Genomic DNA, 22,497 nt, shown 5'->3' with positions numbered 1-22,497 from the left:
TGTCGATAGTTTTCTGGTTGATGCTGGGATCCCTCCCCTTTCGATTTGGCAGTCCCAGCCCCTGGTTTCCTATGCCGTCACTATCTGCTCTTACCCTGCTCATCCTTCTTATTCTGTTCGTTTCACTGAATCAGGCAGTCGCCTGCCCTCGGGTGGGTTTACAGGTTGGGCTCCATCTCGCTTCGCTCCACTGTAACTTCCATCTCCCATCCTTGTCTTCTTCCCCATGTTTCCTCGTGACCACACCCCCTTGGTTAGTTCCTCTGTCATGGATTCAGATGAATCTCTTCCAGGGACTGAAAGCCTCCATCATTCCAGTGGTGTCTGACTGTTTGTTCTGAAGGCTCTTATGGGTGTTTCAGGATGCCATGGTTTTTTACACAGATTGCTCTAAATCCACTGATCATATTGGATATGCCTTCACATATTTTTTGACACTGAATACCATCTCTTGACTGCCAAGTATGGGATGTTTACTGCGGAATTGATGGCCACCTATTAGGTCCTCTGCTTTATTAAATGGTCCTCCCTCAGCCGAGTTTTGTTATGTAAGGACTGAAAGAGTGGCCTTCAGGCTATTGGTCGGTGTTTTTCCTGCCACCTCTTGGTCTCTGCCATCCCCAATCTTCTCGTGACCATGGTGATGCTGCTAATTTGGTTGATTTTCGTTGGGTTCCTGGCAACATAGTTATCCCGAGTAATAAGCTTGCTTATCATTTGGCTGGGTGGCCGGGGGGGGGGGGGGGTTCAGGGGGGGGGGGGGAGACTACGTACACACATAAGTACACATAACAATATCCAAATTGAAGGAAAATTGCAATATATGAAAGAAAATTACACTTTATAAAATATGGGGCAACTTGTACAGTACATGACATATGAACACTTTCTTACCTCTGTCACAACCAAATTAACTCAATGTAGAAAGACATAGCATTTTGTTTATAATATTTAAACATTTTGTCAAAAATGCTGGTGCTGCAATCTGCATTCAAGTTGATTCAGAACTACACGTGATGAGACCTTTCAATGCTTACATAATATTTTTTTGTATTAGAACCCCTTTTCTTCCACCACCTTTGAGGACTCTTTGCTCGGAGAATAAGTACGGCATGTTGCTGTGGGGATATCAACTTCACACAGAATATGAGAGAAAGAAACATCACAAATATCATTATCAGGCCAATAGGAAGACGGTGATGCATGAACCTTACTGTAACATATCCTTCACAAATAACCTTCTCAACAATTCCCAAATACCAAGAAGAGTCTCATGCACATGCAGTATAGCAGTTGGGCTGCACAGTGCATTCTGGCCTTAGTGGCAGAAGTGCATCTGAGAAATCATCCACAATACTAAAATCTGTATCACAGCTCAGCCTTTTTGCTCCAATCTTGGTTGGTGATATTGGTACAATGTAATGCATAGATCGTGTTCCAGCAATTGTTTTTGCACTTGGGAAGTGCTGAGAAAGGTAATGTCTTGCTTGTACCATTTCATTTTTTGAAACAAAGAGAATTGAAATGCCTTGCAGGTTCTCGTGACAGAATTCAAATACCTGTGAAGCTGTAAGTATTTGATCTTTATAAACTCTTTGCAAACTTGTTTTTGTGACAAGTCTTTCAACAGTGCCACCAGTACAATCACAGGGAGATTTGCCATGGCGGGTAGCAAAAAATGACCCGCTGCACTTTACGTTGAAGTTGTGTTCGTGGTAGCAGATATTTCTGAAATCCTTACAATTTTTATATTGTGTAGTACAACCATCAGTGAAATATTCAACATACACAAGATGAATTTCAGGAAATTCACACTTTAAAAAATTCAATACAGTTTCTGAGGCTGGTAAACCAAGGCAACATCATGTTCTAGGTCATCAGAAACGATACAAATACTTTTTGCATGCAACTGTTTGTCCTTTTTGTAATATACGTGGACAGTGTGGAAGAGTGCAGCTGCCATTGATCCAATGGTACCCCTGTACTTCATCTTTAACAACAAAATTGAGAGTTTCACTGAAATCCATTAAAGTTAACACTGATCCTTCTTCATTTTCATATAATCAGACTGTGATTGAGAAATAAGTGTGTGGAGTAATTTTTCAATTTTCTTAGTTTGTCGCACGATTCTGATAGAGAAGTGATGTGAACAGTTAGTCATTCTATGAGTTGATACCCATTGACTGTACTGAACCATCTCATCAGGAGCATAGTCTTCTATTTCATTTTCTAGGTGAGTTTGAAGCAATGAACTGGTGGGGCATTTTTCACACAGATGAAGCGTAAAGACTCTGTTATTTATATCACATGTTATTATTTTAATTAGATCTTGGTATGTTTCCTAATAGAAATGGAATTTAGAAGCAATTTAACATTTTGGTGGTAAATGCACACACATACGGTATGTGTTCCTGATGATCCTGCAAGCATACATTGTTTTGGTCGAAGAGAAGCAAATTTTGAGAATCATACTTTGCTTTCAGGATAATTTTTTTAAATAAAGAGAATACAGCAAATTTTCTTATGTAGAGAGAATCTGTGCAGGTACTTGTCTTTGTGTTTAACACACACACACACACACACACACACACACACACACACACACACACACACACACACACACACACACGAAACACTTAAATCACAGTATGAATGACCATTGCTTCGCCATAATAAAAGCTCTTATTCTTCACTAGTCAGTTCATTCACACAAGTCAGGGCATTATCACATATATCTTGCAGATACTGTCCAAGAAAAGACTGCCTACTTGTACTTTCCATAATGCTTCAGTCATAATACCAATATTTGTCGTAAATAATTCAAAAGATGATTGGTGTAACCTAAAAAGTAATTAATTAATGAAGAATCATTCTATCCCATTGTTTCATTACAAAAGTATTTCACATTATTATTGTAACATTAGGGGACTTACTTTTGTTTTGGAATGAATAGTTAAAAACTGCAACAATCGAATTTTTAACCAATAATTGTCTCTGTGTACAGCTTGGTACAAGAGCTCAGAACTGCATACTCAGTGGAGACGTGACCCAAAATCAAAGGAACTGGATGATGCCATACATATAGTGGCAGTAAAACGGTGTTCTCAGATATGATTTGTTCCCAGGGAAATCCAGTATAGCCAACTCCAGCAATTTAGTGGTGACATAGTAGTCATCAATTAGCAACTTCAGTATTTCTTTTACAGTAATGTTGTTTTTTACACTTCGCATTATTACTACAAACTGATTCGTTTTGCATGACATAATGGAATATGTAGTGTGTTCATGGTGTTTGTAAATTTTTCAAAAGTATCTGTGAGGAGGCAATACCTTAAAAAAAAACTATAATGTCCATGCATGGATTTTGTTTAAAAGAAATTATTTACAATTTTTTCTGAGATGTAGATGATGGATATGTACTACAGGAAACATGACTATAAAAACATAAACATTCCTCCTTAACCCTTTAACTGCTCTGGACATGTTAATGCGTGTGCCTTTGTACCTGTCCGTGTGTGCTCTGAACGTGTTTACGCGCGCCACCAGTCCTATCTGGTACTGTGAACGTGTCTACGCGTAGACATGTTCAGAGTACCAGGTAGGAGGACTGGTGGCGCGCATAAACGCATCCAGAGCAGTTAAAGGCTTAACTAAAAAAACAATCAAGTTTCCACTGCAAAAACTGTACAAACTATTGCATTTTTAAATTATAAAGGAGCTCGTTTATGAAAGCCTGAATTCCTGAATCTATACAACTTCTTTTTGCGATAAGTGAAAAAGTAATTTACCTACAACACTTACATTTTGAAAATGTGAATATATCTAGGTAAACTTATGCTACCCAAAATTTCAAGGATTTGCTTGACAATGGGTGTCATTTCCTAAAATTTCTGGATGATTTGATGGGGAATGACCCCTATGCAATAATGCGACATGCGTTACCATGAAGTAACAGCACCCTTTGTCACACACCATTAGACAACAGTGGTTTTTGACGGACATGCTGCTTCATAAATATTCTTCATTCTCCGATGTGATGTCTACCAGTATGTGTTTACTGGTATGTGTTTTTCCGTTGCTAAGAAAAGGAACACCACCACGTTGATCCTGTTTCGACGCATTGGGTAATAATGTCGCCATTGTGTGTGTACCTTTCTGCATTTACTGCACGAATGTCAGAAAGACACGAATGCCACACTAATACCTTGCCAACAAATTGGTACTTATATGTCCGCATCAGACTCACCACACACAATTCAACAAAAACTGACATTTTGATTACACAGAATGGGCATATGATTAGTGAGTCTGGACAATTTAAATCTGTAGGTATTCAGATAGATGGTAAGCTGTCATGGAAAGCCCGTGGGTAGGATTTTGTTCAAAAATTGAATGCTACTACTGATTAAGTTCAACCATTAAAGATGTTTTAGAACCTGTGACTGTTTATTCAATGTAAACACATAGAACTGGAACCAATCACTGTTTTGCAATAGTTATTTATTCATTCCATGCACCAGTTTTCAAGCCTTTTCAGGCTCATCTTCAGATGGTTTTCAGAAGTTGCATAGCTATTTCAAGCATAATGCTGGGTGCTGGTTTGCAACAGTATGGGCCGCTTTTGTTGTTAGTATCCATCTGTTTGCTTCCATTGTGATGACCAGTTGGTACCACAACACACACTTTCTCACAATATGTATGCACATGCTAGATGCTGGCAAGGTTTCATTATCACAGTGTATATGCGCAATATTGTGTAAAACTGAGTGATGTGGGATGAACTGGCCATCACAATGGAAGCAGTCAAATAGATACTAACAACAAAAGCTGCCCATACTGTTGCAAACTAGCGCCCAGCGTTATGCTTGAAATAGTTATGTGACTTCTGGAAAACCATCTGAAGATGAGCCTCAAAAGTTTTGGAAACCAGTTCATGGAATGAATAAATAAATATTTCAAAAAAGTGACTGGTTGCAGTTTTATGTATTTACTTTTAATGCTTCTATATTCTCCATTAGAACAGTATCTGAAGTAAGTGATAGCCCAACATGAAAATTAGTCTACGTTGCTTATTTCCATTCACTTGTGACCTATGACATTGTATTGTAGAGTATTTTTGGCTTAGAAAAGAGAGTTCAATCAATATGTTGTGTAAGTTTGAGAATCTCTTGTCGACCCTGTTCAGGAGCCTTGAAACTTTGACATTGGCATCTCAATATATACACTCATCATAAAAAGTTAAGCATATTTGCAAATTACCTACCAATAATCACTATGAGCATTACTTTTGTGTTTATGTAGGAAGGTGGTTGTGTAAATGTTGTGAACTCATTTGTCGTTGCCACTTTCCCTCATGGGCGTTCCTTTTATGTGTATATAGGAAGGTGGTTGTGTACATAATGTGAACTCATTTGTCGTTGCCACTTTGCCTCATCAGGGGCAGTGCAATCACGGCTTGTAAACAAATACAGTACACCAGAGCTATGAATGCACAGTTGTCCGTGCGCCTTATAAGGGGCTCTGGAAATGCTCAAAATCATGAAAAGTTCAATTTTTACTTTTTTGCGTATTCTGAATCTGCAGATTATTACCTTTTAATAGATATATAATTTATTCAATTCCGAAGACCACAACTATTTTTAAATTTTTTTTGAAATGTGTTGTACATGGGCGTGACCCACTGTGGCGCTGTTAAACTGCTGCCAAATGGTGTTATTATTAACGTCCGTGTTCATCAGGTACATTTTAGTGATGTGAGATAAAGTATGTGTTGTGGCTAACCTGTGATGGTTCAATATATATCGCTGCTGTGATTGTCGATTGTTTCACGTTTATTTACTCTGTCGTTATCCCGAAAATATTCGTAATTAATTCTGTTTCTTGAGTCTCTTTTTTGTTGAAGTATAATAATGAGTAAAAGTAAAGTTATTAGAAATCCTCTGAAGGCTTTTAAGAAAAGGAGAAATGTTGGAAAGCCGAAGGTATGTGTTATTACTGTAAACAATAAAGACGATAACCAAGTGAGTGAACCTAACCTCTCAAGTACACCTGCCCATAGCAGTCAAAGTGGGAAAGAAAATACTTCACAGAAGAAGCTTGGTTCAATGAGTGAAAACTATGAATGTTTTATGGGCGAATCGGATGTGAATGAAATAATTGATATGTCGGTTCTCAAACGAATTTTTTCAAACTGTGTAAGAGGTATTCATTGTAGTGAAGTTGGTCTGGAACTCTCCATAATAAAGCACGTAGGACTTGCTAGTGAAATACAACTGAAATGTGATAAGTGTTCATACATGACCACCTTTTGGAACAGTGTTGCAGTAACTGCAACTGAAGAAAATGGTAGCAAAATCTACGAACACAACAACGAGCGATGCTTGCTTTAGACAAGGAACGCCTTCGGGCTGCAGACAGGGCTGTAAAGAGTCTAGAAATACAAGCAAGAGTAAACAGGAGGAGGAACAAGAGGAAGCTGGAGGAGGAGTTTGCAGAGGATGAAGATAATCCATCCTATGGACCTGGATTGCACTAAAACGTTAATCCAATCTTTGTCGCTCGATTCCCAAAACTTTTATTTTCTCATACTAATTACATGTTTTCTAAGGATATTCCAAACATAGTTGTTTCAAACTTTCAGTAAATGTTACACAGTACCTTCTGCATAATTTAACACAGCCTTTTTCCAAAAAACTGTATATTTTTGAATATATAAATAAAAATTGCAAAAAAATGTTGTGAATTTTCATTACAATTGAAAAAAAATCATCTTTAATAACTGAACTAAAATTTTGTAAAATCCCTGTGTTAAGTTGTAGCCCATATTCCAATAAATAATCTGTAAAAAGTTCAACTTCCTACCTCAAATACTTTGTGAGGAAAGATGTAATTTATAAGCGTTATTTTAACATTGCAAGTATAGGGCGTTCCGGAGCCCCTTCATACAGCAGAATGCCTCAGCACAGGCTCTCCATGGCAGTCTGTATCAAAATTGTCACATAGATGTGATTAAACACAAGACAAGTTGACATTGTGAATATTGTTCACGTTAATCAAAGTGTTGTCTCCAGACTGTGGAAAAGTTCCAGGAAATGGATTCAATAGTGGATCGACATCGCGAAGACCGTCCACGCAAAACTACAGCAGCTCAGGACCAGTATGTAATGATATCTGCACAGACACCCCCTATAAGGAGAGTGACTACTCTGTGCCATGAGCTTCAAGAAGCCACGGGGGTTACCGCAAGGACCCAGTCTGTGCACAACAGACTTTATGATAGGGGTTCGTACAGCTGAAGACCTCTCAAGACTCTAGCACTCTGTCCACATCACAGGGGTGCTTGCGTAAGAGGGGCTAGAGCACATGAACCTTGGACATGACTCCAGTGGACCAAAATGCTGTTAACAGGTGAATTGCAAATAGGCTTGCATCCTGACAACAACTCTATTCGCGTATGGAGGCGAAAAGGGGAATATAGACATCTCTAAATGACTGTGGAATGTCACCAACAATCCGGTGGCTCAATTTTATTATGGCCAGGTATCGTGTAGGGCCACCGCACACCACTCATTCCAATTGAAGGCAACATGACTACTGCAGTGTATGAAAACATCATTCTACAACCCATAGTCAGTTGTTTTGCAGAGACTTCACAGTGTGTGTTGGTATCTGACAGGATGTGAGATCTGAGGAATGGATTGGTTAGCATGCTCCCCTGATATAACTGCATAGAGCATACATGGAGCGTGCTCAAAAGAGCGATTTCTAGTCGTCAGTATCCTCCATTAATGACTGAAGCTCTCAGGAATGCTGCCATTGAGGAGTGGGACAAACGTCCCAAGAGGCCTACAGTGATTTGGTACTGAGCACGCCCTGTCCCATTCAAGAGTGCCTGAGGGTTCGTTGAAGACCTACGCATTACTGAACAGTGTGCTATACAAATCATTTAATGTTTTTTGATGTTGGAGGTCATTGCAACTTTTTTTCCCAAATGTTCCTTTTTGATTTCATAATTGGTTCCAAGAGAATGTATAGATTTCATTTGCATAATACTCCGTGGCATAAAAAAATTCAGTATAAGATATCTATCTTATTTTGAGATGCGAGAACCAATTATGTGCTTAACTTTTTTTAATGGGTGTATATTTTCTTTAGTGTCGTTTGTTGTTAACAATATGAGCGTATTCCAAGAATTAGTAACTAGTAGGCAGAAATTGAATCTGCATTTGTATTGCGGCTTGAATCTTGTACAGAAAGGCATGCAGTATTCTGCTGCATTCATTTTCAGTAAGCTGCCACAAGAATTAAAAAATTGTAGCAGTAATCTTTGCACTTTCAAGTCTAAACTGAAGAATTTCCTCATGGCTCACTCTTTTCAATTTTTCAGGGAGTTCCTGGAAAACAATTAAGTTAATTCTGTATTATATTGTTGATTATGCTAGTATATACTCGCAGCTTGTCATCTGCATGGGATTTGTGTGTATTTTATTTTTTGTGTTATTACTTTTCTGAAGTCAATTTCATATACTAACTTCATTCGATGACCATGGAGATTTGCTACTTAATATGGTCCTATGCAGTACATGTAAAATACGTTATAAATAAATAAATAAAAAAAAGATGATGAGCTCAATACCAGGGATGAATTTCAGGCTGAACTGAAAGAAACTTTTGGTGACAATCAACAGAATGTTACAACAACAGAAGAATTCATCAAGTGGTACAAGCACATCAAGGAAAAGCAATAGAAAGGAAGAGGGTTGATTCCTGAAAGTAGTCCATGTGGAAGTTAAAGAAGACCACCATGATCTCACTACTCTCATATACCAGATTGTAAGAGAAGAGAGACAGCATTTTGTGGCAGCCAGAACTGTCAGACCAAGTACACTCAAGAATTGGTGACCAGTAATGTAGACCCCATACGTCAGAAGGTAATAGAAAATGTTGAAGGAGAAGTGTATTGTTGTTTGACACTAATCTCCACCACCTGTGGGATGTGCCATGAAAAATGGACTTGGACTTATGTTGCTGTTGTCAGATGATAACCCAGCATCCAACTAACACAGGTACAACCAGCTAATCCACCATGTAAAATGCCCTGCAGAAGAACAGACATTTGAGGGTGGAGGACAACAAACAGTTTGTTTTCATTGTTGGTGGCGTGGATACTTTGTACGCTACTGCAGAGGAAGAAGACTATTAGATGACTATTATGCCACAAGACATCAGCAATCACAACAGTGCTATTCATACCAGTCAACTGCAAATGATTATAGTCGATCTGTGGACCGAAGCTAATCACTGTATCCACAATGGGTCACTCCCCAACACGCCATAGGCATTTCCCGTCACTGTACGGAGGTACCAGCCACTCGGCTAACCACTGAAAGGCTGCCACAGATGAAAATCCTCTATGGACAACAGTTATCAAGATGTCAGGAAAACTCACTGACATCATTCACAGCCAACTGTGTTAGGTGCTAGTGAACTCTGGGGCTTCTTTTTCTGTTATGTCAAATGCTTATTGCTAGCTAAAGAATACTGTGTTTTGTGATATGAAAATAATTGTCTGGAAGTCACAAAAAGGAAATATGTGTAGCTGACACGAACATGTATTGCAGGAATAACTATCAATAACAGAACACCGCCTTTAAAATTTGTCATTTAAACAGAACAAAGTCATGATATTATTTTCAGGGGAAACTTGCTGCAGGCATCACAGTGTGGAAGATCAGAGCTCCAGACTGATAAAGCTATTTCAACAACCACAGATAACAAAGATTGCTTCTGGGCATTTGTTTGCCATTGAAGTTGTTGTTACCCCTTCGTCAACATCGAGACATCTCCCAAAAGAAATCTACAAACCAGTAGTGATGATAAGCATTCTAGATGGGCAAGGAGTGTCACGAGCAGCCACAACTCGTCCCTAAAGGTACATGCTTAGAGATAGCCGAACCAGTCCAGGAGGGTCAGCTTAGTGACATCAATGAAGAAACATGCCCTACTACCACTACAGATGACATAGGGAAGGAAGCTAGTATCGAACTGCCAATAGGACCTGACGTGACCGAGGGACAGTGTCAGTTGTGGTCCTTCTGCATCAGTTTCTGGATGCTTTCAAATCCTGAGTGAAGAGCAGCCAGGGAAGCAGCCTACAGTAAAACACCGTATCGACACTAAGGATAATTCACCGATTGGCCATCACTCGTATAAAGTTTCTCTGGTAGAATGATGGATGATCCCGGAGGAAGTGGAGATGATGCTGCAAGGTAACATCATTGAATGTTTAGTGTGTCCTCGGTCCTCTTCGATGGTATTCTCCAATGGTCCTTGTGAAGAGCAAAGATGGCACATGGCATTTCTGTGTCAGATCTCGAAGACACCCTGGACTTCTTCGACGGAGCAAAGTATTTCTCAGTTATGGACATGCTGACAGACCATTAGAAAATCGAGGCTGACCAGGAAAATACTGCATGCCTTCCACACACACGAATGGCCTCACAGTACACTTTAGTAACAGGTTGGCAGGTACGGTCTCGATGTACATTGACACGGAACAGAGAGAGTGGGATCAGTACTGCCTATAGTGACATTCGCACACAACTGAGCGAAGCGAGAAACTAAAAGCTTCTCACTTTTCTTTCTGTTCTGTGGTTGCGAGGCCAAAACAACTGTGGATACCCTATTCCTGTTTCAGCTGGATGATACTCAGGATGACTAAATGAAACACATTACAAAGACCAAAGAAGCAAAGCAGCTGGCTCGAATATGAACCCTGTATGCCCAGATTAAATACTGAATGCACTCTTAACGCCAAGCACCGACCGGTGAAGTACAGCCGAGGGGAGTTGGTACAGAGTTTTATACCTGTGCGGATAGTGAGACTATTGAAAATGTTACTATAGTCCTAGTTTGGGTCTTGTCGTATCCTTAATCGTGTGTTGCATAATAACGTACAACATTGAGGACTATAACCCTTTGTCACGAAGACGAAAGCACGAGTCCTCTGTGTGAAGCCCTGATACAGTCCAGAGACACACATTGATGGTGGGAGGTTCAAGAAAACTGAAGACCAACTCGAGGATCCTGGAGCTTTGAAGGGAGGGGCTACTTTCGATGCTCATACTAGTGAAGAGGATATAATGACATGACCACAACATGAGAATCCACCAGCACTGCCATACAGAGGACCATTGACAAGATCTAGATCTAGGGTGCTGTAGTCTGCTCCAGCGAGAACTAATGATGAAGCGAGCTGTGGCACATGAAGTGTAGTGTAGTGGTTAGCATCGTCAGCGGGTGTGCTGTTGGTCACAAGTTCAGATCCGACCACCAGCAGTTATTTGTTATTTAGTGTTTATCATTTCTGGGAGGTTCTAGAAATATGTTTGTAATGTTTTAATAATCTGGAGTATTAAATGTCTGTATAAATAGCTGTAGTCTCTATGCAGGAGGTCAGTTCTGGTCTGGGTACTTTGGTGTCAATAATAAACATGCTTTGAGTTCTAAGTGTCGTGTTTTTGTTTTGATCTGACAATATTTCTCACAGACAGCAGCAGTGATCCACTACAATTCCAAACTAATGGTGATGGTATGCTGTCTTATATTTAATGAGGTAGGAGTCGCATTCTGTTATCACAGTACATTTACTTGCTTATGAGATGTACAGTTGGCACCATAGCATTGTTTAAAATGAAATGCAGCATCCATGCAGACAGGGGAAAGTTGTGGATGTATTTTTTAATGTTCTATGACTGGGTGTCATTGACAGAAAAACTGGTTTTTCTGGAAACAGCTGCCGGTCATCTTGCAGGAAAATTGTTGCTTCCTGTTTTGAATGCTGACACTAATGACTGAGTTTGCATATTCTTCCAGTATTTTCATTCAATGATGCTTTAGGCAGTAGGTGAAACAGTGAAGGGTTGGCATTGTGTGGTCACCTAGGGCTGATGTCTTATCAGGTTTTTTTTTTTTTCTGAGATAAAGAACAGTGTGCAGTAGTACAAACATCAGGTATTAATCTATAAAATTTCTAAACTATGAGCAGTTATATAGGTTTATGACCAAAGAATAATGGATAAAAATGATAATGTCCTAATTTCTTCTCATGTATATGACAGAGAGATGTATGATGCCTTTTGTTAATACATTTGTGCTTAATAGATTTAGCGATAGTGGCTGTGTTGGAGAGTCAGCATGATTGTAATCAAAACAAATGGAATAATTAGGTATAATGTGATAAGGATGCTGTGAGATCTTCTATTGGTTGTTGGAGTAACAGTTAAGTGCCCTATTACAAGAACAGACAATTTTGCCAGAAAATGCTTCAAAAAGTAATAGAGAGAGAGAATCCTAATTAATAACTGATTTTTAAGTAGATCAAAATAATAATATTTAAATCAATTGAACAAAAAGTGTGAGAATACCTTGAATGCACCACATTTCCTGTATTGCTATTTTCAAGTTCAATTCATTGTGACACAACCTTCATCCACTTTCATGTGAGATAACATAAAACTATATAAAACCAACAAGAAATCAAATTTTTTAAAACTTTTGTCATATTTTTCTGTCAGTTTTCTTCCTAACTTCTTTTGTGTGTTTCATTTTTATCTACTAATTCACTTTGCTGTGGTTCTTATTTCTTTACTGAAATAAATAGTAAAAATGTTTAATACTTTAATATGTCATTTGGCAGTTTCATTTGGTCTGTGCATTTCAGGCAAACGATGATAAAGTGTTGGTTATACCAGCACAGACACCTGTTCCGGTCAAAGTCACAAAGCGACTTCCATTGACACTCTCAGGAGAGAGTATAGTAGTTCAGGTTGTTGAAGCTGAAGATGATGATGATGATGATGATGATGATGATGAGGATACAGACAAAGAACAGGGAGCTGTAGTTTTGGGAAATGTAAGTAAAAGTTTGTACACATTCTGTCTAATAATTGTAGTAGATTTTTTTGTAAAAATTTAGCGGACAATTTAATTTTAATTTATAAAAGTGATAACTTGCATGAGAATATTCCTTAGTGCACCTATAGGCAGTGCCGAACCCCCCCCCCCCCCCCCCCCCACTCCCCTCCAGTCACACACACACGCACACACACACACGCACACACACACACACACACACACACACACACACACACACACACACACACACACACAAAAAATCATAGTCGAAGTAATGAAAAAACCCTCTGTTTTAAAATATGAAACTGTGGGTACTAGCAGAGATCACCCATGAATTTCAACTACCTTCGTTCTATGAGGAGTACACTTGATTCCAAGATGATTGTGTCCCAATTCAAAGAGTGGCATTCTTAAAGAATGGTTTAATCAATATGTGAATAATTTGTTACTCTGCTAAGTTCAACAGGCACCATATTTCAACATTATTGAACACCTTATGTGACGGGGCCCTCACACACTTAATATGTATGCGCAGTAATATTGTGCCAATATATTGCAGGAAAGTGCAAGGCCAAGGACAGCACAATACAATTGCGCAATATTCATGCCTTTGTAGTGAACACGTTGGTGCGCAAAAATGTGGAACTCATATGTATTGTTGCTTGCCTTGCAAAACACAAGCAGAAATTATGCAGAATAGATGAAATTAGCCTGAAAATCTTCCAGTACATGTTTCAATGGGCCACTGGCTCATTCACTGTGTCGTAGCTTGATAAACAACAAAAACTAATTAAAAATTAAACAAGGAAATTGTAAATTATTGTGTACACATGCTGTGTTTTCTGTGTGTCCTCTACTGTAACAACTGTTGCAAAAAAATAATAATAAAAAAAATAAAACAATTATTTACTGATTACTAATTGAAAGCTTATGTGATATGATGTCTGTGGAGTGCAAGGAAGAAAAACATTTATGCTGACAGGACAGCTGCCCTGATCTTATTTGCCAATTCTGAAAACTGCTATAAGTAAAATAAACTTTTCTGCTGACTATCATGACACATGGACTTCAGTTCCCTCTGCCATTTTGGACAATGAGGTATATGGCATCTGAGAAATGAAGTTTGTGACTGTTTACAAAGTACTGCATGATGCTTTAATATACATACTCCAGCACACGCCCTGATCTTTTGTCATCTAATTTTTTCATTTCTCTGCAGAAATTCATTCAGTGTGAATTGAATTTCTCTTGATCTCAGTAGGAACTGCTGTTTATTGCACATCACTGCCCTTACATGGTACAATATACATTGCCATATAGTGAATGTGTGTCAGAATTGTTTAAAGCACTCTAGTCTCCTTCAATGTATTGTACAGACTGTTAATACTGCTCATAGAGGGTCAGTATTATTGCAAAATAAATATTGAGCATGGGAGGGCTTCTCAAGTTTTTGAGCAGATAATTCAGTACGTGCTTCCTCCTCAGTTAAAGGTTGTGAAATCCCTCTGTGGGTCCGGGGTTTAGAATAGGCCCGAGGTATTCCTGCCTGTCGTACGAAGTGACTGAAAGGAGTTTCACACGTTTCGGCCTTTATGTGATGGTCCTCTGTAGGGTTTGATCTCCATTCTTCGGATTTTCCCGAAGAGCGAGCCAATTTGGGAAGGGTGCCTTATAAGGTGGATCGTGCATTGAGATCTTTAGCCTACTTTCTTGTTGCTGCATTGCAGTTCTGCCCATTCTCCATCTCTTGGGCGAGCACACCTTCCTGGGTTCATTTTCGACCATGCACTACACAGTGTCAATTTCTACGTCGACGATGACCATGGACTTCTTTGCACCTGATATCCAGCTCGGTAGCCAGTCCATTGTGGTGGGGCTGCCACATACCCTGTTGGTTGTAGCCCCCGACCACACAGGGATCGCTCTGCTGATGCCTGCGCCATTATCTCCCTATGTATGCCAAGGGGTAGATGCCCATCCTCTGGGGTATCGGGACTCCCGGCAATGGCCATCCTGCCAGGTGGCCTTTGCTACGGCTGGGTTGCGCCTGTGGGAAGCGCCCCTGGTCAGAGTGGGTGGCATCAGGGCGGATGGCACATGATGAAGCGTAGTCCATCATCTCTTACTGGTGGTGAAACACCAGCAGTCTCTAAGCGATCATGAGCTCAATTCAACGCACAGAAGTATGACCCCAAATTATTCCCCTCCCTGGCCACACCATGGGAAGAACGTCATGCTAAGGATGGCAGCGGATCTTATTCGCCCCAGTACCTTAGATGTTCGAGAGCTGATGGAGAATCTTTCATGACGATGAAGCCTCAGTTTTTTGTTGAGCATTTAGAGGACAAGTTTGGGAAGGTGGAGGGCTTGTCCAAAATGAGATCTGGGTCAGTCTTGATCAAAACAGCATCTTCTGCCCAGTCACGGGAGTTACTTGCTTGTGACAAGCTGGGGGATATTTCTGTAACCATCACTTACATGGTCCAGGGTATCATATTTCACAGAGACATTCCTTTGCAGTCCGATGATGAGCTGCACACCAATTTAGAGCGGTGAGGTGTACATTTCGTGCGGCGTGTCGACCGGAGTCCGAAGGATAATCAGGTTGCCACCGGTGCCTTCATCTTGGCCTTTGAGGGTGATACATTGCCCGAGAAGGTCAAGGTGATGGTCTACCGGTGTGATGTAAAGCCCTATATCCCTCCCCTGATGCGGTGCTTTAAGTGCTGGAAGTTCGGCCATATGTTTTCCCGCTGTACTTCTAGCGTCACATGCCGAGATTGCGGACGCCCATCACTTCCCAATACTCCATGTGCCCTGCCTCCCATCTGTGTCAGCTGTGGAGAGCACCATTCGCCTTGCTCGCCTGACTGCAGGATTCTCCAGAAAGAAAGGAAAATTGTGGAGTACAAGACGCTGGACAGACTGACCTACACTGAAGCTAAGAGAAAATTTGAATGCCTGCATCCTGTGTGTATGACATAGTCTTAAGCCGCTGCTACAGCAGTTCTGGCACCGTCAGCTCAGTGGTGAAGGCTGGAATTTGCATGCCAATACCACAATTGGACATTCGCTGAGTGACGATAAATGGCCTTTCCAGATTAATTGGTCAGGTGACCGTTGGTGTGTATGGCATGAAACATCTGAAAGCAAGGGGTATCAGGCTGGAGGTGGGAATGGGGGTGTGGGACATTCCAGCAGAAATGCAATCTATTGGCTGGAGCCCGCTGACATCGTGGTGAGGCAGCACAGCACAGCATAGCACAGCAGTCTGATATTCAGTAGATGTACTGCACCACACTTGCTTTGGGGTGTTATTCATTCATTTTACTTTCAATTTGGTTCAATACATAGTTGAACAAAGTAAATAAAGTGGCATGACAGATGTATTACACATTAGGAAATGATAATTAAGATGAAACATAACTCACTCGTTTGGTGTAGAAACAGATGGTAGTGTAGACTGTTCCACATTTCTGTTGCCGTTTATCAGATGAAGGTGAAATCCATAGCAGCTTTCTCCTTGTGCATATCTCTTTATAGTTTCCAATTTTGCTTATTGATTCAGAGACCTAATCCTTAAATGAATGTTCTTGTTCCTACATAAAGAGCAATAACTATGTGGAAACTGTTTCAAAATAGAGCACAGAGACTTTACAACATTTTTTTGTTTGCGCACTCTGTTTCCATTAAAATCAACAAATTCTCCTTCAAACTGCAACATGTTGTTTTTCCGTGCTCGTATTGGAGAGTAATGATCATCATGAGATATAATTGATATCCAGTCTGCAATAGACTCTTCTAATTCACTTTTTGCTACTGGAATACCTAACAATTTATCATTGTTTTGGTACTTAAATGCAGTATAACTTGCAATGTATGTCACTGCATCTGGAAGAACATCCAGAATTGCTGCACAACCACACAGTTTTACCTCATCCATACAAATTATAAAAGTGGGTGTGCGTATATATGTATGCATGTATGGGGCATTCAGAAGCCAAGCTGACTGACTCCATCAAATGAAAATGTTCAGTACAAACACTTAGTTATTGAGTTATTTTTAAAAAAGCTCTAAAATTTTTCAGCATATTTAGAATAAACTGATGTTAAGGTTACGTTTTCAGCACTTTATAAATATATAAAAAAATTCAATGGCTGTCTCTCCCATAAGAAAAACTGCTTTGTATGGAGTGAGTCACATTGCCGACTGAAAGGTGTTGACAAAATATTGTGAGTGGTTTGAATACAGGCAATTTTATGAAACAAATAAACACAAGCAGGGCCATTTTACATGAAAAAATCACAAGTATTAATGTAAGTAATTAAATAGTACTTAATGTACAAGTAGAAAATGCGGTCTCCCCCCTCCCCCCCCCCCCTCCCGCACACCATGGAGACCAGTCTTCATGTACTGTAAAGAAGACCATGTGGAACATCAGCCAGCTAGACTTTCTAAAGGTCAGTTTCCATTTTTCGTGGGGATATTAATTTTTCCAAATGGCATTTCTGGTGAGAAAGTAGTTTTATATTGGATAGCAAATGGTTCAGCCTTCTCAGTATTGATCCATCTCATTGTCAGCTAGTTAATTGTTTCTCCTTCAGCATTTCTTTTCCTATGGGTGATACATTTTTCTAAGTTTGCTGTTGAATGGAAGTTTTCGTGGTTCATTTCTGTGAGGTAATCAGTGTTTCTTTCCTTGCAGCTAAGAACATCATCATACTGATCTCTTAGACAAAAGATGTGATGACTAGTTTTTAGTCTCTTTTTAATAAAAGAAAAATCTGTATCATTTGGAAGGTAACTGTGTCCTGGCGGAAGGAACTTTTAAGACAATAGTTTGTGTTACCTCTCGTATTTTTCAGGTATTTTATAAGACGGAGAAAAACATTTGTGTTGCAGTTTTGACTGCTGCATGAGCCAGAGTATGTGAAAATATCTTTGCCATTACTGCCATGGAGAGTCAGGTGTTCTATTAGACAAGAGATTATTTCTTGCAAACCTCTCGAACCACCAGTTTGGGACCATACATACATACATGTAATCTATTTTGTAATTAAACATGAACACCAAAATCATGGACATAAGAGATCCTTATAACATTGTACGACATTTAGTTCGGGAGGTATGAGGTCATAAACAGTGAATGCATGAAAAACTACTGCATCAAGCATGATGGTTAAATTTATTACTTCTTTGCTGCTAACTCAATTTGCAACACATTTCGGAAACAGTAATTGCATGTGCCACTGATTGTACCTAAAAGACTGTATCATTATATGACATACAGTACAGGAGATATGACATTACAAACACAGAGATGCTTGAGAAACGGCCACACCATGCATGATTTTTTAATTTATTACTTCATTACTTCTAACTCTATTCACAACACATTTTGCAGACTGTATCACATATGCCACTTTATGTACCTGCAAAATTATATCATTATACAGCATGTAGTTCAGGAGATACGATATAAACATTTAAGATGCCTGAAAATGAAACTGCAGGTTGAAATTCGCTAGACATATAGTCGAAATATATGTACAAATATGCATGAAATATGTTAAATATGTGTGAAATAAATTTGACATGAAGATATACGAGCAAAGCCGTCTGTAAACAACTCATCGTAAACCCCTGGAAAAATTTCTGATTTGGTACACACACTGGTTACAATTTGGAAAGAAATACTGATTGGGTAAGAACTGCCAGTCTCTTGTTTGGATGATTGTGGTAATGTGGAGAGAGATAGGAGGAGGAGGGCAGATACTGAGGGGAGAGGAGGAGAGAGGCACAGATAGGAGGAGACGGACAGAGCTAGGGGACAGAGGGGAGGAGATTGACACAGAAAGGAAATGGCAGGAGATGAACATAGAGGGGGGGGGGGGGGAGGAGATTGATAGATATAGGGGGAGGAGGAAATGGACAGAGAAAGGAAAAAGGATGAGATGAGATGAACAGAGAGAGGTGGAGGAGGAGAGGGAATGAGCAGATGAACGGAGGAGGAAGCAGCATATTGACAGGGAGGTGGGGGGGTGGGGAGGAGGAGGAGGAGGATATGGACAGAAAGAGGAATGGGAGGAGGTGGTTAGACAGAGACAGGGGGAAGGAGGTGGACTAATAGAAGATGGGAATAAATACGTACCATGGCAATTCCAAGTACTCAGCTAGCATGTTAATAAATTTTCTTAGACATTCACAGCTTCTGGGATTTCTCGCATTGGTGATCCCTCGACAACATTTATACGGAGTTAATTTGTAATAAAACTTAGGGATACAGAATCTGGCTCGACATTACACTGAAAAAGACTCTGCATTTAATTCTTCAGTAATTGGTGTGTTTCCAGAGAAGGAAGTATCACTTGCATTACCTGGAAATTTAAGGAGACACGCCTCATTTCTCTCTTCAAATACAAAATATTTCTAATCCTCATACCCTAGGAGAAAATTTTTCCAAGCAATCTTCATTTAGTCTGGAAGTTAATATGTAGCTGACTTTCATACTTTTTAGACTTTCAAAAAGTCCAAAGAGAGATCTTATTGACGTAATGAAACCTTTTTTGAAAGGCAACAAACTCTCTCTATCACCACCTTGCACTCGGGAACAAATGTCAAGGAGTCTCTTTAGAGTATTCTCCTGAATTGTGACATTCATTCCACATCCCCATTGCAGAGGTGAACATTCATCTTTTGGAACTCTTAGAGCTCGAGAAATCAAAGACACCAATAACGAATTCATTCTGCTTTGCACGTCCTCTTAGATTTAAGTGTGCTTCAGTAATGTGGTGTGTTATCATTAGGTCACTTTTTTATGTTTAAAAATTTATTTTAAGATAATTTTTTAGCTATAATTAATTGGAGTGTTATTTATGCTCTTGCTTCTTACCTCTTTGCTTACATCTTGGCTTTGTGTAGTTTATTCTCCATGTCAGTTTATGCTGGGGATTGCTTTGGGTAGTAGCTTCCTTCTGGAAAGTAACCCTAGAAGTTTGTTTCTTGAATCTCATTCATAATCTTCAGGCCAAAAATGAATTGAACGTGCATGTACAGTTACCACATTCACTTTGGCTGCATGTTTGTGTCGAACTGTTGCTCATCTTTGGGAAATGCGTGATAAATAATGTTTGTTATCTTTTGAGCAATATTAATGCATTGTGCCACAGCCCAATTTCAGTGCCCCTTGCTCACTATTGACACAAAACAAGTTATTTTCTTTACACGCACAGCCACAACAGTTCTCAAAGCGACATCAAGGCGTACAGAGGCGTCGAAGAACTTCTTGCTCACCAGGAGCCAGAATGGTTTACCTCCTTATTCTGTTGTCCGTGGGAGGAGGGAACATCATGGTCTGGGGAATGTTTTCATGGCATTCCCTTGATGATCTTATCATTGTGGAAGAGAGAGTGCAGCAATGAAAGTATGCATCTAATCTTGGGGACCATGTTCGCCCTTACTTGCAATTTGTTTTTCCTAGGCACGTTCACATGTACCAGCAGGACAAGGAGCATGTCGCACAGCTCACTTTACACATGTGTAGTTCGAAGAGGGCCAGGATGAGTTGACTGTGCTCTCCTGGCCACCAAACTCCCCAGATTTAAACCCGATCAAGAATCTCTGGGACAACCTCGATCAGGCTGTTTTTGCCATGGATCCTCGACCGTGAAACCTAGCCTAGCTGGCCACAGCACTGGAGCTGGCATGGCTCCACATCCCTGTTGGCACCTTCCAGAACCTTATTGACACTTTTCCTGCATGTCCTGCAGTGGTCCGACACTGTGTGTGTGTGTGTGTGTGTGTGTGTGTGTGTGTGTGTGTGTGTGTGTGTTCTTGCAATAATTATATCAGTTATCAGCATCACTCAGTTCAGTTTGTGTGTATATTGTTATTTTTGCAATTTGTTTAAACATTATGTTGAAGTCAAAGAATATGTTTTTAACGAAGCAAGCAGTAGCTTTAAATGTCCTATACAGTAAATGCAATAAATTGTTTCAGCTGACGCTTGATGATGTGTCCGCTTCCAGCAGTTTAACTGCTGAAATAAATGTAAACAGGTATGTAAATTTCATATTTTTGATTGTGAAGAGGGAGGTGGTTGTTGTTATTTTAATGTATGAATAGTCAGCAAAAAATGTATAAATATTTGACCAGTTGACTGACCCGCATTTTTTTCTTTTTTATTTATTTTTTAAATTTTTATTATTTGCTGATGTTCAAAGTTTAAAAATTTAATTTTATGGTATGTGTTGCAACTTTGCTTTGCTACTCTGTTGCCTTTGATATTCATTCACTTTTCTCCCTTTTAGTATTGGAAGTTTGCATGCAAGCGTAATTGATACTGCAACACAGAAGAAATCTTCCTTTCGACTAGGTCCTCCGGCACCGGATGGACAATAATTCTCAAACAAACTGGTTAAAAACCATAATTTAGGAAAACAAAATTTAACAAAATGTTTGCTAACATGTGTTGACACAAATCTGTCAATAAGCAGAATGTGTTCAAAAATATGTTTTTTAAATTTGAAAAATTATATGTTGATATTGCCTGTGATATTAAAATAAAATGTTTTCATATACTTATTGAGCATTCAGCCATCCTCTCCCCTTTCTCTCCTTACTGTTAACAGTAGTAATTAGAGACTGGTTTATATGCATTTGGATGTTGCTTATGCATTGGCATATTTGGCTCCTTCTCACTGGTTACTACATATTTTGACTAAAAACTAGTGACGATGCATATTTTCACCTATGTTTACAATATTTTAAAAATTTAGATGGGCAGTCTCTAGCTCGATCTAGTTTTGATGTCTTACAGATTGACCGCAACCTAGAACTGCATGCAATCACTAACCGAGAGGCCACTGCATAGTGAAATCATTACAGAAGAGGAACAGGAACAGGCAGACAGTCAATGCTCCTGCACTGGCTAATCCAGGTTAATCCCCTCCACTGTCATACCGTACGCGTCGGTAACAATTGAATTAAACTAATCAAGCTTTCTGTCGCATGTCCGTGGTTTCAGTTTAGCTTTCCATTTACACACAGTTGAATGTGTTTACATGTTGTTTGCCATGTTGCCTGAAAAAATAAATGTCATTTCGTGGATAGCTGACCATCCTGAAACATTTACATATGACGAAATTACTTTATATTGTTGAGTTTGTGAGAGAAACGTTCCGTGCAAAAAAAAAAAAAAAGTTTCAAATAGACCAGCATGTCAAGACAAGTCGTTATATCACAGGAATGCAGAAGAAAGGACCAGCAAGTAGCAGTACCAGGGATTTGTCCAAAGGAAAACAAAAAGTTGGTTGAACATGGATGTGTGTGAAGCATTCACTGAAAGCAACATTCCTCTTCACAAACATACAAACCCTATCCTCAAAGGCTTCCTGCACAAATAATGCTTAAATCATAATATATACCAGATGAATCAACACTGCATAAAAATTACATACCGACAATTTACGTAAATGTTCTGGAAGAAATACACTATGAACTCGAGGACAGCATTATCTGGATTTCAGTTGATGAAACTACAGACACTTGTGGCCTTTACATTGCAAACTTAATTGTTGGTG

The 22,497-nt window shown here is 39.5% G+C and overlaps 1 protein-coding gene across 3 annotated transcripts in view; it reads left to right on the top strand.

Moving 5' to 3' along the window:
* The window catches only part of LOC124721831 (heat shock 70 kDa protein 14-like), a 207,800-nt gene extending 186,303 nt beyond the window's left edge, over positions 1-21,497 (top strand). For 2 of the 3 annotated variants that reach the window (XM_047246958.1, XM_047246956.1), the window contains 4 exons: positions 11,549-11,614; positions 12,722-12,913; positions 20,915-20,973; positions 21,226-21,497. In XM_047246958.1, the coding sequence (XP_047102914.1) occupies positions 11,549-11,614; positions 12,722-12,913; positions 20,915-20,973; positions 21,226-21,316 (408 nt within the window). In that variant the 3' untranslated portion in view covers positions 21,317-21,497. The remainder of the gene's footprint in view (positions 1-11,548; positions 11,615-12,721; positions 12,914-20,914; positions 20,974-21,225) is intronic. The other variant, XM_047246957.1, reaches the window with a different exon arrangement.
* Positions 21,498-22,497: the final 1,000 nt, after the last annotated feature.

This window comes from Schistocerca piceifrons, chromosome X, assembly GCF_021461385.2.
Source record: "Schistocerca piceifrons isolate TAMUIC-IGC-003096 chromosome X, iqSchPice1.1, whole genome shotgun sequence".
Lineage (NCBI taxonomy): Eukaryota > Metazoa > Arthropoda > Insecta > Orthoptera > Acrididae > Schistocerca > Schistocerca piceifrons.
The sequence above is the reverse complement of the archived record's forward strand: the minus strand, read 5'-3'. Positions and strand labels throughout refer to the sequence as shown.